General features: G+C 32.3%; 1 protein-coding gene across 1 annotated transcript in view; it reads left to right on the forward strand.

The window, feature by feature from the left end:
• LOC137655437 (putative neural-cadherin 2) overlaps positions 1–15,000 on the forward strand; it is a 275,648-nt gene that overhangs the window by 37,687 nt on the left and 222,961 nt on the right. The window contains exon 2 of the mRNA XM_068389332.1: positions 9,583–9,708. Within this exon, the coding sequence (XP_068245433.1) occupies positions 9,583–9,708 (126 nt within the window). The remainder of the gene's footprint in view (positions 1–9,582; positions 9,709–15,000) is intronic.

The following is a 15,000-nucleotide window of genomic DNA, read 5'->3' on the forward strand; positions in this document are numbered from 1 at the left end:
CACAAGCTCTTGTCTTTGTGTGATTTCGCCTGGGGCTCTGATCCAGAGGTCGTTAAGAGAATTCAGACATTAATGTATCAAAAATATATATGGCTTATTTGAATATGAAAAACACGTCTAAATATGCAAAATTTATCATATATATATATATATATATATATATATATATATATATATATATATATATATATATATATATATATATATACATAATATAAATATAAATATATATATATATATATATATATATATATATATATATATATATATATATATATATATATATACATATGTGTGTTTTATTGATGTTCTTGAACCTCACTATTATTTAAGAAGGGAAATCTGACTTAGAATAATATGTATCAGAGAATATATCACAGATTATTCAGAATTGATGCATTAGAAATTACACACTTTACTACCAAGTTTGTTAGACTAGGTAATGCTGCGGTTCCCAAGGCGGGTTACATATTTCCCCACTAGTGCATTTTAACTCTCCAACGGTTACATTGAATCCGAGATAATAGCCAGAACTGCGTATCGCATGATGTCAGTGCGCAAGGAGATTGAATAATAGAATCATATCACGATATAAATTTGGGATTAGAAATGAAACTATGAAATAAATTACTTGAGTGCCATGTATGGATAAGATCATGGTGATGGGTAGATGAAGATGGTTTGAGCATGTTTTTCGTACTCCCCAAGAAAGATTAGTTCACCAAACCTTCAACTTGGCTTCAAAAGGCACTAGAATAGCCAGCAAACCCAGACCTATATTGCTGAGGACTATGAAGTGGGAAGTAGATGATGACTGGAGAAGTATTGATTCAAAAGCTCAAGATAGAGATGAATGTCGAAATCTAACCACGGCCCTTTGCATCAATAGTCGTAGGAGATGATGATGATGATAAATTTTATTTCCTCTCTTTTTCATCCTCACTTTTAAGGGCACACGTAATTCTACAAAAACCCCTGAACGGATGAAGAAGAACATGAAGGTAGGGAACTCGGAAGTACTCGGAATGGAACATCAAATTTCCTTATTGCCAGTAGGGTTTATTCAACAAGACAATGTGCTTTTATATAGACAATTGGGAGCAAAAATTAAAAAAAAATTAAACAGTTTCAGTTATGCAATAGCAATCATTTTGTAATTACTGGTATTCCAATAATGCTGAGGAATACCAATAATTTGCTGAAGTACTTTATACTAATGTTTATTATTATCAAGACTCTCAAAGGGTGACAGAAAATAGAAAATATTTATACTTTCTCAATAATTAGTAATCTATTGTATTTTAACAATAAAGGAATACTTTTACATCCTTGTTTTGAAAAATGAACCAAGTAGAGTTGACATAAAAAACAAAAAAATATTAAAAATAATGTATACATTGAAATATATGGAATTTATTGGACACGAAAAAGAAATGGAAGTTTTTCTATGATGGCTTCAGTAATTTTCTCTTGCAAGTCTCCTAACCAAAAATGATTAATCGGTCCAGCAATACCTACTGTACAAAAAAAAAATAAGGATAGAGAGAGAGAGAGAGAGAGAGAGAGGAGAGAGAGAGAGAGAGAGAGAGAGAGAGAGAGAGAGAGAGAGAGAGAGAGAGAAACTAACTCGGTTAATGTTCATTGATGAAAGAAAGGGAATGAGAATATTTTCAACAAAAGGTAATAATTAGGTCGTGCTTAGTTGATGAACAAGGTTATTCTCCATATCTGGAACATAATGTGCTCTCTCTCTCTCTCTCTCTCTCTCTCTCTCTCTCTCTCTCTCTCTCTCTCTCTCTCTCTCTCTCTCTCTCTCTCTCTCTTTCGCCCTCATATGGAGCACTCGTATCAATGTTTCAATTGAGCGTTCGTACAAGCTATATGGTTATGAACCAATAATTTTATTACTATATTCTAGAATGTAAAATCCCTATAATTATTTTCTTTGATATGAACCACATTTTCCTCTTGAAGAAATGCCAGAATTCTACGTTTTTGCAAAATGTGAAATGCTCAAAAAGGGAAAAGGCTGGATACGAATGGATTAAAAAGTCGGTCAACTATTTTTCTTACTCAGCAAGTCAAAGTGAAAGTAGAATTACAAGACAGTAACGATTTTGGGGTGGGAATCTATTGTTGCAGGCCCCCCCCCCCCCCCATCCCCCAATAAAGTAAGAATAAGATGGAATGTTCTTGCGAGAAGGTCAAACTCTCTCCGGCTGAAAGATTTTCCAAACCTTGAGGTATACTAAAATTAGATCACATTTTTCGAAACCAAGACTATTTGATCTAGAAAGGTTTAGTAATGATGATAAATAAAATTTCTCTCTTTGTAAATGTTTTTAGAAAAATTTTACTGCTAAAAATATTATTTTTTAGATGGTTAGTGGAAAGAAAAATGAGAAAAAATAATAAAGAAGATTTTGCTAGGTTAAATCATATATTTTTCAAAAAGGGATGGGAGAGGAAAGGCCTTTTTGAACGTTTTATGCTTATTTGTTCAACTCAAATATAAACAGATAAGCCATAGTTTTTAATATGGTACGTCTAAATTTTAGGAGAAATAATTGGGAGTTACACATGGTAAAGGGAGGAGAGTAAAAGGGTCAGACATTAAAGAAAAAGTTGTATGAACTAAGTGGAGCTCGGAGGTTCGAGAATGAAGTTCGTTTGACATAATTTTCATATTAGTATTTACCTGAGGGAACAGAATGAGGAAGGCTAATGAAAGTAAATTAAAAGACAGTGACATTCTCATGAAATTGTAGATAGTAAAAAATACTTCTAGATAAAATCTTAAAAGTGATAAAGTTTGAAAAAATGAGGATTACAATTTGCCATGAATATACTTCTCTAAATATATTTCCCTCGGTCGAAATGCTAATGGTTTCCCGGCTGAGCTTCGTTCATTTGTGCGGCAGTTGTATGCACAGAATCAACAGAATGATAAAGAATCTCCGGAATTTGATAGAGGAAAATAAGTAAATGATGTGGTAAGGAAAGAGAAAAGATTAGAAGTAGGGGGAAAGGGGAAGAGGTAGAAAAAATAAGAAATATTTTATCTTATAAAAAGTCTCAGTAGATGAAGGATAAGTATATTCTGAAATATTTCAAATTTTCTCATAACTATGAAAATTTCACATATATTTTTCAATATTGATATTATTCATCGGCGAATAAAAAAAAATCATTTATAATAGCAGAAAAAATTTGTTACTTTCTTAAATGTACGTATTTTAGAAAAATTAGTGTCAACAGAAATTGTGTCTGCTGTATATAAGTAATAAAAAAAAAATGCTTAAAAGATTAACTGTATGTAGTACTAATGTGATCGAAGGCACAACATACCGAGATTAAAACTCCATTAAAAGTGCACGTTGACCAGTTCTGGGATCAAACGTTAGTCGTCCAGTCTGGAGGTGAAATTCACTTTCACTTACCTAATGAGGAGAGAGAGAGAGAGAGAGAGAGAGAGAGAGAGAGAGAGAGAGAGAGAGAGAGAGAGAGAGAGGTAATCAGATCGGAATAAATATTATCAAAGGGGATCATGTAAGATAAAAGGGAACTGTAGAAATAATGCCAAAGCAAGGTTTATTTTTTTTAGACCACAAAAATGCTTGTTTAAGCATTTGCTAAAAGTTTTTTTTCAATTCTATATCTAATATTCTGTATCAAATCACCCAAATTCTTGTATAATCTTCAGTGAATCACCAATTTATAAAAGAAGAAAACAAGTGAATCATTTCTGAACAATAAAATAGACACCAAGACCTAATGAACATTCAAGAAGCATCGATTCCTAATGGAACCGAAATTGACAGTCAATGTGTGTGAAATGAAACTAATTAGTAAATGCCATTATTTTCTAGCGACTGAAAGTGGGTCAATACAAAAAAAAAAAAAAAAAAAAAAAAAAAAAAAAAAAAAAAAAAAAAAACAAGGATAATTTACTGTATTTGGTAAAGAGTTGTTTTTCGTTTATTATTGAGTATGGTTGGTGTGTTTTTTCTTTTTCTTTTTTTTTGTATACAGATTATATTATTTTAAATTCAAGGTCAGAATTTTACTCCGTTTACGATTACTTTTTCCTACTATAATACGTCTTTGGGCATCCTCAATAGCTTTTAAATATTTGTCTCGTATTACAGTGTCACAAGCCCTAAAATAACCGATGCCGAACTGTCAAGAAAGAAGCAACATTGCATACGCGGTTTATATAAACGAACTGCTAAAACACCATTTTATTTTTTTAATCAACGTTATGCTTTTTAATTACATCCTTTTTCTCTTTAAGATTGATTTGTCATCAAAGTTAACAGCCCTTAATTCATATGCATAATATTAATCAGGATTCCCTGCTGCCAGTTCCCTCACCAACATGTCTCCATCTTCCTCATGGAGATCATAATTGTTTGTATCGGGGCTTAGGTAATCTCGTGGGATTTAGAAGGAAGTGAGTGAAGGAATGCCGGAAATCTATTGTTCATATGTTCTATTTATATATATTTCCCAGAATTTCCGTTAAATATGTGGCGTAATTTCCATATGGAGTCTTTAACCTAGTATGGCTGCCACGAATATCAGTATATACCCATGAGAAATGTCCCTTAGAAACAATTTGATGAGAATAATACAAATCAACTATGTATTACATCTTTTGCAGTTTTCAGGCTATGGACGCTATAACTTTGCGTCACACATATATGTTTTATACTATTGTGTTTGCATTAACAAGCAATTTTAGAGATCACCTTTAGAAATTTGCTGTAAAAGTAATTTATTCTATATGAAAATATATGAAAATTTATCTTTTGTATCTCTTATCGATTTGAGGGTATTTTGCTAGCTTAATTTGAGGTCATACCACGGGACATTACTAAAGGACGCACACGTTCTTATAGGCATAAGCATTGGGGACCCTATTCATAAAAGAAATTGGTTGCAAATCCAAGCATTTACATCAATACATACATACACATGCTATAAAATTGAAAAAACAATTCCATTTGGTTAATGAGTTATGTTTTCTCTGATCAAAACAGCTGATATCCTGAACACCTTCACTCTTTTTCAATGTCCTACAAACTTAGCATTTCTTTTATTGAACTGTAAATCAGGGTAAGTTATAATATAATAACTGTTTATCACAAAAAAAAAAAAAAAAAAAAAAAAAAAAAAGGATCCTGTATTGATTTTCAGCAGTTAGTAACAAAATGAAGATGTGTAAATTGTTAACTCAAAAGGTTTATGTTTATGTAAAATAATGCTTATGGATATTGTAACTGAGCTGTACAGATTGTAATCTCCCAAGCGTGTATACAAGTAATCTGAAATTCCGATAGGTGGTATAGGCTTTTAATAAACTTTTATCCTATACTTTGAAATAAGCACGTTACAGGTATGCCATTTGCTATATTTTCAAGGTTAAAATAAAGAATGATGCCTACTTTCCGGATGTTGTTCAAGAATAATACGTTTTCTATAAAATGAATAGGCTTTGCTGCTGGAAGTCAACTAACCTAGGCCTAGTCGTGCGCTGAAATCCACAATACGTAAATTCCGATTTTGATTTTATATTTCTAACTTTAATCTAACCAAATTTACACTCCCAACGTAGAGAGGATTGATTAGAAGATGGTACACGTCAGTTTACAATAAAGTTTTGGGTAACTATTAAGTGATGACTCCCCTCGATATTGATGATGGATATTTGTAGACTACGAATTCTACTCTCTCTCTCTCTCTCTCTCTCTCTCTCTCTCTCTCTCTCGCTAAGATGTTCAAAAAATAAAAGCTATTACCCTAATAGCCAATGTCATGAGCCAGGAACTATCTCAGCCCAATTAACGAGAAAACAAGAGTTGCACATATTGGTTTGTGTAAAAAAAATCCGAAAACTGCATTCAACACTTTTCAACACGTTATGTTTTCAAGATTCAAAAGCAAATAAGTTTAATATTCAACATGTTCAATGTTACGTGGTTATATTAAAGTGTTATAAGACTTGATAAATAAACAGGCCGCTTAATATCGACTTTATAGCGGTTACTTTTTCGTAGCCATAGAAACTACCCTTTTTTCTCTCGGAAAGCATCTTGTCGATGGAAGAATTTTTTTTTCTTTTTTCGATTATTCAACATAGACCATTTACCTTTTCAATCAGAAAGCAATATGTTAGTTAAAGAAAAATAAAATGGTGTTTTAGCAGTTCGTTTATATAAACCGCGTATGCAATGTTCCTTCTTCCTTGACAGTTCGGCATCGGTTATTTCAGGGCTTCTGACACTTCTGTAATATGAGACAAATTCTGTCTTTATTGCTTTCCAGTAAACTATAACATCGTTCAAATAATTATTTTACTTTTGCTTCCTGTTCGATATAACAATAAATGAAAACTATAGTTGATTCAATACGATTCTGTTGTATTAGAGAGCTGCTCTCCTTCAGGAAACCAACAGATCTAGGCCTAGTCGTGTGGTCAAATTTGCAGGGAATCATTTTTTCTTCCAGTATTTGTAATTTAATGAATGTAGCACTATATATATATATATATATATATATATATATATATATACATATATATATTTATTTATTTATATATATTTAATTATTCAAATAAGCCATATATTTTTTTACATATTAATGTCTGGATTCTCTTACTGACCTAGGGATCCGTGCCTCAGGCGAAATCACACAAGGATAATAGCTTCCGACCGGCCGGAAAGCGAATCCAGGTCCAGGAAACTTGTATGAACAGTGACATACCACTTGGCCACGACGAAATATCTGAGACTGACACACAGCAAGATGGCACCCAATGATACCCTTTTTTTGCAACATGCACTTTTAGTGTTATACATAGCTTTATTTAGTCTGTTTTATTCTTGCCCACTGTCTGTAGCCTACATTATCATTCCTTCTTGAATAACGGAACTTTAAAAGTTCAAACTTGCAAGAATGTTTTTTTTTTTTTTTTTATTCTGAACAGGCTAACATAAGACTGTTTCTATGGTTTGCATAGGGAAGATCTGTTTCAATGTTGTTGTTCTTCTCAATGTTTTTTTTTTTTTTTTAAATGTGCGTTGCTATTTTTTGTAATTTTATCTATTTTCTTTCCTCATTGGGCTATTTTTCCATGTTGGGGCCACTAGGCTTATAGATTTTTGCTTTTCCACCTGAGGTTGTAACTTATATACCAATACTACTACTACTAATAATAATAATAATAGTAATAATAATAGATTCTCGTTGCTCTTCTCGTACATTATTTATTTCCCTATTTCCTTTCCTGACGGAGCATCTTTTCTTTGTTGGAGCCCCTTGGACTTATAGCATCCTGCTTTTCTATGTAGGGTTGCAGCTTAGCTTGTAATAATAATAATAATAATAATAATAATAATAATAATAATAATAATAATAATAATAGTAATAATAACACGGAACTTATTGAATCATAACCACCAACGTGTAGTTTCACGCACGTCAGAACCATTAAACGAGGTTCAAGGAGCTCAGTTGTGGGTCAAGAAACTAACTAATATTATAAATGTGAGTCCCGTGAAGTGTCATGTTATCGAGGACGTCAGACGAACCATTTCTTGGACTCTATATCAAAGTTCTTTAGGTTCTACTTTAAACGTTTAAAAAATTATATGTGCCGTAAACACTTCTGGCTCATTTTATAGAGGTTTGTTACACCTAGTTTTCTTTTGGTAGCTTATCTTAACACATTTTCTCGCTCAAAATGTTAGAAATATATAATTGGTAGGTTATCTTAACACATTTTCTTACTCAAAATGTTAGAAATTTATAATTACTCCATTATCCTGTCTCATTCTGTAACTCAAAATGTTAGAAAATTATAATTGGTAGGTTATTTTAACACACTTTCTTACTCAAAATGTTAGAAATTTATAATTGGTTGGTTATTTTAACACATTTTCTTATTCAAAATGTTAGAAAATTATTATTGGCAGGTTATCTTAACATATTTTCTTACTCAAAATTTTAGAGATTTATAATTGTTATGTTATCTTAACACCTTTTCTTAATCAAAATGTTAGAGTTTTATAATTGGTAGGTTATTTTAAAAAGATTTCTCACCCGAAATGTTAGAAATTTATAATTGTTACATTATCATAACTCCTACTCTAACTCAGTATGTTAGAAATTATATATTGTGTTAGCTTAGATACAATTAGGCCTACATATAGAGGTAAATAAAAAATCAACTTAGCATATAATGGCGTAAATAGAAAAAAATATATACATTTCTTAACCAACAAATTAAAATTTATACTAATGAGACTAATGAGAGAGAAAGAGAGAGAGAGAGAGAGAGAGAGAGAGAGAGAGAGAGAGAGAGAGAGAGTAATGTTTTTTTTATCATCCAAAGATTTACATACCCGCTTCGTTATCTAGAAATACCGTTTTGTAATAAAAAAAAAAAAAGCAATAACGTTAGAGTGTACCAGCATGTATGATTACATGTGGTACAGTGTACTTACGGCGAGTAACTTGTCAGATTTTGTAATCATTCTCAGTTACTACTGTTATGGTTGATTTGATGTCATTGAATTTGATTCACTGAGCTTCCTCTTCTCCCCCCACCGTTATCCCAACATTAAGGGGTCGGTAACCTGATGCACCCTCTCCAATGCCTTCAATCAAAGGCATCTTCTTACACCAAACCTCTTCTCTCCATATCATCCTTCACCCTATTTCGCCATATAATTCTTTGCAGCCATTTTTATCTTCTCCCCCTTAGAGGTTACTGAGTTCCTTTGTTCTTTACGTGTAACTTTCTTTATTTTAATGTAGTCTGATTGATCATATTATATATATATATATATATATATATATATATATATATATATATATATATATATATATATATATATATATATGTGTGTGTGTGTGTGTGTGTGTGTGTGTGTGTGTGTGTGTGTGTATGTATAGATGGTGGGCTGCAGCCCAACATTCCCTAAGTCTTTAACGGCTATGGTTATATGGTCCAGCATATATTATATTCCTGCTGACCTGAGAATGAAGAGAGATTTACGTATTTGAATAAATGGTATTTGGTAATAACTTTGGAACATCATATGAATCATCTAATCGGTAGTTTATGAGAGGGATCGAGGAAAAACAGGATATTCAGATGTTAATCAGTTTGGAAAGAGTGTAAGGGAAGCAAGGGAAGAGATGGTATGGAGAGTATGTTGGGAGGAGGATGTTAAGCATTGAGGCTCCAGGTAGAAGGAGAAAAAGAAGGTCAAAGATGGAATTCATAGACTCACTAAGAAAAGATATGTGGGGTGTTGGTTTAGCAAAGGAGGATCCAGTCGCTAGAAGTAGATAGAGACAGATGATATGCTATTGCGCCCCCAGAGAGGGAGAGGTTAATAGAAAAAAGGAGCTAGGTTGGGTTAGCTAGGTTAGCTGCAGGAGGATAATTGAGGTTAGTACGATTTTACTGATCTTTTTAAATTTGGCCCGACTTCTTACTGAGGAGCGTAAATTAATACATATCTCAACTTTGTGAAAACATCTCATAATATGGTTGTTCTATCTATTCCACAGCAACTCGCCTGCTTCCCGGAGCTGGGGGACCTATCCAGTTTTCGGAACCAAGATATTGTGTTCTGCTACCTGAGGATGCTCCTCCTGCTGTCACAGTGGCAAAAGTGACGGCTATTCACAAAGAAGGTTAGTGTTATCTATTGTAGAGTTCAGATTTATAACTGCTTATTACAAGACATATAATCCTAAGCAATCGCTGTAGTTATCTTCAAAGAAGGAATATGAAATAGACGTCATATCTTCGCCATATGTGTGGTAGTTATTTAAAAATTAATATATTTATCCTGAATCTTTCGACAAATACTAAAATTGTGTTGACCAAAACACTTAAAAAAAATTAGAAATTTACTGAATCTGATATGATATACCACCTATTAGCAACTTCCTCTGCAAATGATATTCCATCAATGGGAACATTTGGTATTAAACAAATAGAATCCTGATAGTTTCTTCCTATTCCTTTATATTCCCCCAGCTTAAACATTCACGTTTCCTGTAACTAATACATGTATCATTGAAATATGATTGAATTTGTATTCAAATGCAAAAGCTATTTCAAGAATGCATGGTCTATGACAATTTAAAACGCATCTTTTAGATGTACTCTGTTATCTATATGCCTAAAATTTTTTAGTTATTTCAGTAACTAAATTAATTTGGATATTTAAATTTTCGTCATTACTTAAATAACTCAAACGGCACCCATTATAATCTTTTTTTAGATGCCGTAATCTATTTTAATGATAATGGTTTTGCTGCTTAAATATAAATCCTTAGATTTTTAAAGTATTTTTTTAACATTTCTCCATCGCAAGAAATATGCTCAATCAATAATCAAGTATTTCACATCTAAAATATCTCATACCATGTTCTTTATTCAATTGTATTATTATTATTATTATTATTATTATTATTATTATTATTATTATTAGCTAAGCTACAACCCTAGTTAGAATAGCAAGATACATTAAGCCCAAGGGCTCCAATAGGGAAAAATAGGCCAGTAAGGAAAAGAAATAAATAAATGATGAGAACAAATTAACAATAAATCATTCTAAAAACAGTAACAATGTCAAAACAAATAGGTCATATATAAACTGTAAAAAGACTTAGGTCAACCTGTTCAACATAAAAACATTTGCTGAAACTGAACTTTTGAAGATCTACTGATACAACTACCGGATTAGGAAGCTCATTCCACAACTTAGTCACAGCTGGAATAGAACTTCTAGAATACTATGTAGTATTGAGTCTCATGAGGGAAAAGGCCTGACTATTAGAATCAACTTCCTGCCTAGTATTACGAAAAGGATAGACTTGTCCAGGGAGATCTGAATGTAAAGGATGGACAGAGTTATGAATAATAATGCATAACTCTGTCCATGCATAATAAACTAATTGAACGACAGTGCCAAAGATTAACATGTAGATCAGGAATAAGAAATTTAAGAGACCGTAAGTTTCTGTCCAACAAATTAAAATGAGAATCAGCAGCTGAAGACTAGACCGGAGAACAATACCCAAAACAAGGTAGAATGAAAGAATCAAAACACTTCTTCAGAATAGATTGATCACCGAAAATCTTTTAAGACTCTCAATATGCCGATTTTTTTGCGCAATGGAAGAAAACACAGACCTAATGTGTTTCTCAAAAGTAAATTTGATATCGAGAATCACACCCAAAATTTTAGGAGTCATACAAATTTAAAGAAACATTATCAATACTGAGATCCGGATGTTGGAGAGCCACCGTCCTTGACCTACTTACAATCATACTTTGAGTTTTGTTAGGATTTAACTTCATACCCCATAGCATCACCTGCATATGGAACAAGCTAGTTTTGTAGGCTGAACCACATGTCATGTGTATATAGTATGAAAAGTAATGGGCCAAGAGCACTACACTGTGGAACACCAGATATCACATTCCTATACTCACTATGGTGCCCATCAACAACACCTCTTTGAGATCTATTACTTAAAAAATCTATAATAATGTTAAGAAACGACCCACCCACTCCCAACTGTTCGAGTCTGAAAACAAGGGCCTCATGATTAACACGGTCAAAGGCAGCACTAAAATCAAGGCCAATCATACGAACTTCCTGACCAAAATGTAGGGATTTCTGTACATAGGTCTATAGGTAATGGAGGAATGCAGATTTTCTTATTCCTCTGTGAATGGTAATTTGGTTCCTCATAGTACTCTTTCTTTGCTTAAAATCCTCGTTATTTCCATTTGTATAATCATTTCTCATTAACCGCTGCGTTTTAGCCCGACTCTCGATTACGATGATTTACCTCAGTGACCTAGTTCTCGAGAACTTTCATATACCCTGATCCTTAGGTTTACGAGGAACTATAACTTTTTATAAAATGATTTCATCTTATTCTATCGGCTTCCATCCAACAGCACCACAACAAAAAGAAGAAACACGACTTTTTTTTTTTTTTTTTTTTTTTTTTTTGTAATACCTTGTCACCGTTTTAATGCTTTGCTGACACCTCAAATCTTAAAAGTCTTTTAAACTCCTTTTAGAAAGAAGGTCCGTTGATAACTAAATTTAACGAAAAGAATTTCGTCGTAATATCTCATTACGATTTTCATTGTATCAAGGAGCTCACTGAATAATCATACACTAGATTTTCATAATGCATATCCCATGTTCAGATAACCAAACCTTATATTCCCATAGAAAAATCAATTTTATGTAGTTCAACCTGTTCTACCATTTCCGAATGAAATGTAGTGCTATATTGTGAGATAATTGGTCTGCTGCTTCATTGAATAAAATGTGGATTTTTATTCCATTTAGTAATTCCTTTGTTACTACACTCATCTCAAAGCAAGAGAGTAAGTAATCTTTGACTTTGACTTCTCTCTCTCTCTCTCTCTCTCTCTCTCTCTCTCTCTCTCTCTCTCTCTCTCTCTCTCTCTCTCTCTCTCTCGCTCTCTCTCTCTCTTTATATATATATATATATATATATATATATATATATATATATATATATATATATATATATATATATATATATATATATATATATATATATATATATATATTCGTGTGTGTGATAATATTGGCATATATCTACCAAAGTAATCAAGAGTTAAAATATCTTTACAATATACTGTTTAGAATTAAACGGAATAACTCATTCAATTCAATTTAAAACTGGATAAATTGGATGAACCGATTGAGACTTTAAGGTGATTAAAAATTGTACGATGCAATCGAAAACAATACTTGAGTTGATAAAAATAGATGTATAAACAGAGTAAATACTGCCAATGACTTTCAATCCTGAAAATAAATATATTAAATAATCTTTAAGTGTGTTTTTTTTTTTTTTGCTGTGATTTCATTTATGGCTAAAACATAGGAAATATCCTTTTTTTGTGGACATCAATGATTTCTTCAACACAGATGATTTAATTCCGAATTATTTTTCATATCTCATTAGTTAGCTTACCCTTTTTTATACGATTCATTAACATTTTAAATGAATACTAAATCAGCTGGGAAAGAAATTACCACTGTGATTAATTGAATAGTAAGGTCTAAATTCTCTTCCCGGACGTCTTGAAATAGTTGCTAAGAAGTTGAGAATCGGGTTTTGCAGAGAAATGTTCCCTCGAAAACTCTTTGTCAAAGCCATTAGGAACTAATTCTTATCTATTTCTTGCAACATCCTTCCACTTAACAGGGATTTCCCATGAGTTTTTTAACCCGAGGAATCTCTTGTCCTCCAGATTTACGTCGTTGTTTTTGATGAAAATGGGAAAAAAAATCTTTAAAACTATTGCAAATTTAATATATTTAGTTTCTGGCAATTGTCGATTAAGGACAATTTGACATAATTTTTCTCTCCACTTTTCGAAAAAATTGTAACTATTAATTTCCATACGTATTCATTAAATTATTCTTACCTATATTGTGTGTAACTCGTTATATCATATCTATATATTTCATTTCGATCCCAAGAGAAATAGTACCGATTGGGACCCTTAGATCAAGTGCCGGTTCTCTTCCATAATAAAATCTTCTATGGCGTTTTTCCCTTGATTTCTCCTGTAAAATACAATGGCCCATTCAGCCCAGTCGCCCTAATTACCTTCCAAATGATGGCTCATTAAGCCTCCCTAATCTAGGCATATGCAAACTCAACCTTCCTTGTCTGCAAACTCCATAAACTTTAACATTTTCTTTAGGAGTTTCCCTGAAGAATAGACGTTGCAGAATTCCGTGAAGGTGGGATTCCAAGGGATTCCCATTTTCGTTTCTTCTTTATTAAGCAAAAGGAATATTACTGTTTTGGGGAATGGAGGTATTTATTTCTACAAAGTTATAAGAATTATTCTCACCTATTGTATATCATTTAAAATGTTAGTGAATCGTATAAGAAAAGGGTAAGCTAACTAATGAGATATGAAAAATAGTTAGGGATTAAATCCTGTGTTGAAGAAATCATTGATGTTCACAAAAAAGGATATTCCCTATTTTTTTTTAACACAAGAATACTCCTAATCATATAAAATGATATACTCAAAATTTATTTATATTTCAAAATTACATAATTTCTATACACAACAAAATAAGCGGTAGCCTATTGTAAACGTCCCTGCTTGCGAGTACCGTTTGAGCTTGATAGTGTCTGCAACCTCACCATCATTGTGAACTAAGGATGTAGGGGTGTGGTATGTGAGAGCCTATAGGTCTACCTGCTGAGTCATCATCAGCCATTGACTGGGCCACCCTAGTCCTAGCTTGGGGAGAGAGGGGTCTCGGACGTCGCCCATATAGATATAGGGTCAATCCTAATGGCAATGACCAGCTATCTAGGACATTGTCACAGACCCTGGCCTCAGCCATATATATATATATATATATATATATATATATATATATATATATATATATATATATATATATATATATATATATATATATATATACTGACAACGAAATTCATAACCACGTAATATATTTTGGCTACAGACACTGCGAAAAAAAATGTTCAATGGCAGAAATGGAAAGAACATTCTTCCCCTAAAATGGGGCATTCATCAATCATGACGTTTATATCAGTAAACTGGAGTGTTGGGAAAAAATAAATTCAGGCACAGAGAATAAGAATATAAATAGCATGCAATACATTATAATGAACCAGTCTTAGAATGCGCAAACAAAATATTTATCATAAATATTGTTCTATATACTACACCCTAATAGAAACAAGGTATTATGAAAATATTATACATATATGTAAGGAGGTAACTATGCTTGGCTCTTTTATTCACATTATGAAGTAAACAATTCTGTGATTTTATATTTTCGGATTTCCTCGGGTATGTTTTTGTATTAAAAATGTGGTATATCCAATTTATACGCAAGGGTATCATCTCTCGAAGGAAAA

This window comes from Palaemon carinicauda, chromosome 16, assembly GCF_036898095.1.
Source record: "Palaemon carinicauda isolate YSFRI2023 chromosome 16, ASM3689809v2, whole genome shotgun sequence".
NCBI lineage: Eukaryota > Metazoa > Arthropoda > Malacostraca > Decapoda > Palaemonidae > Palaemon > Palaemon carinicauda.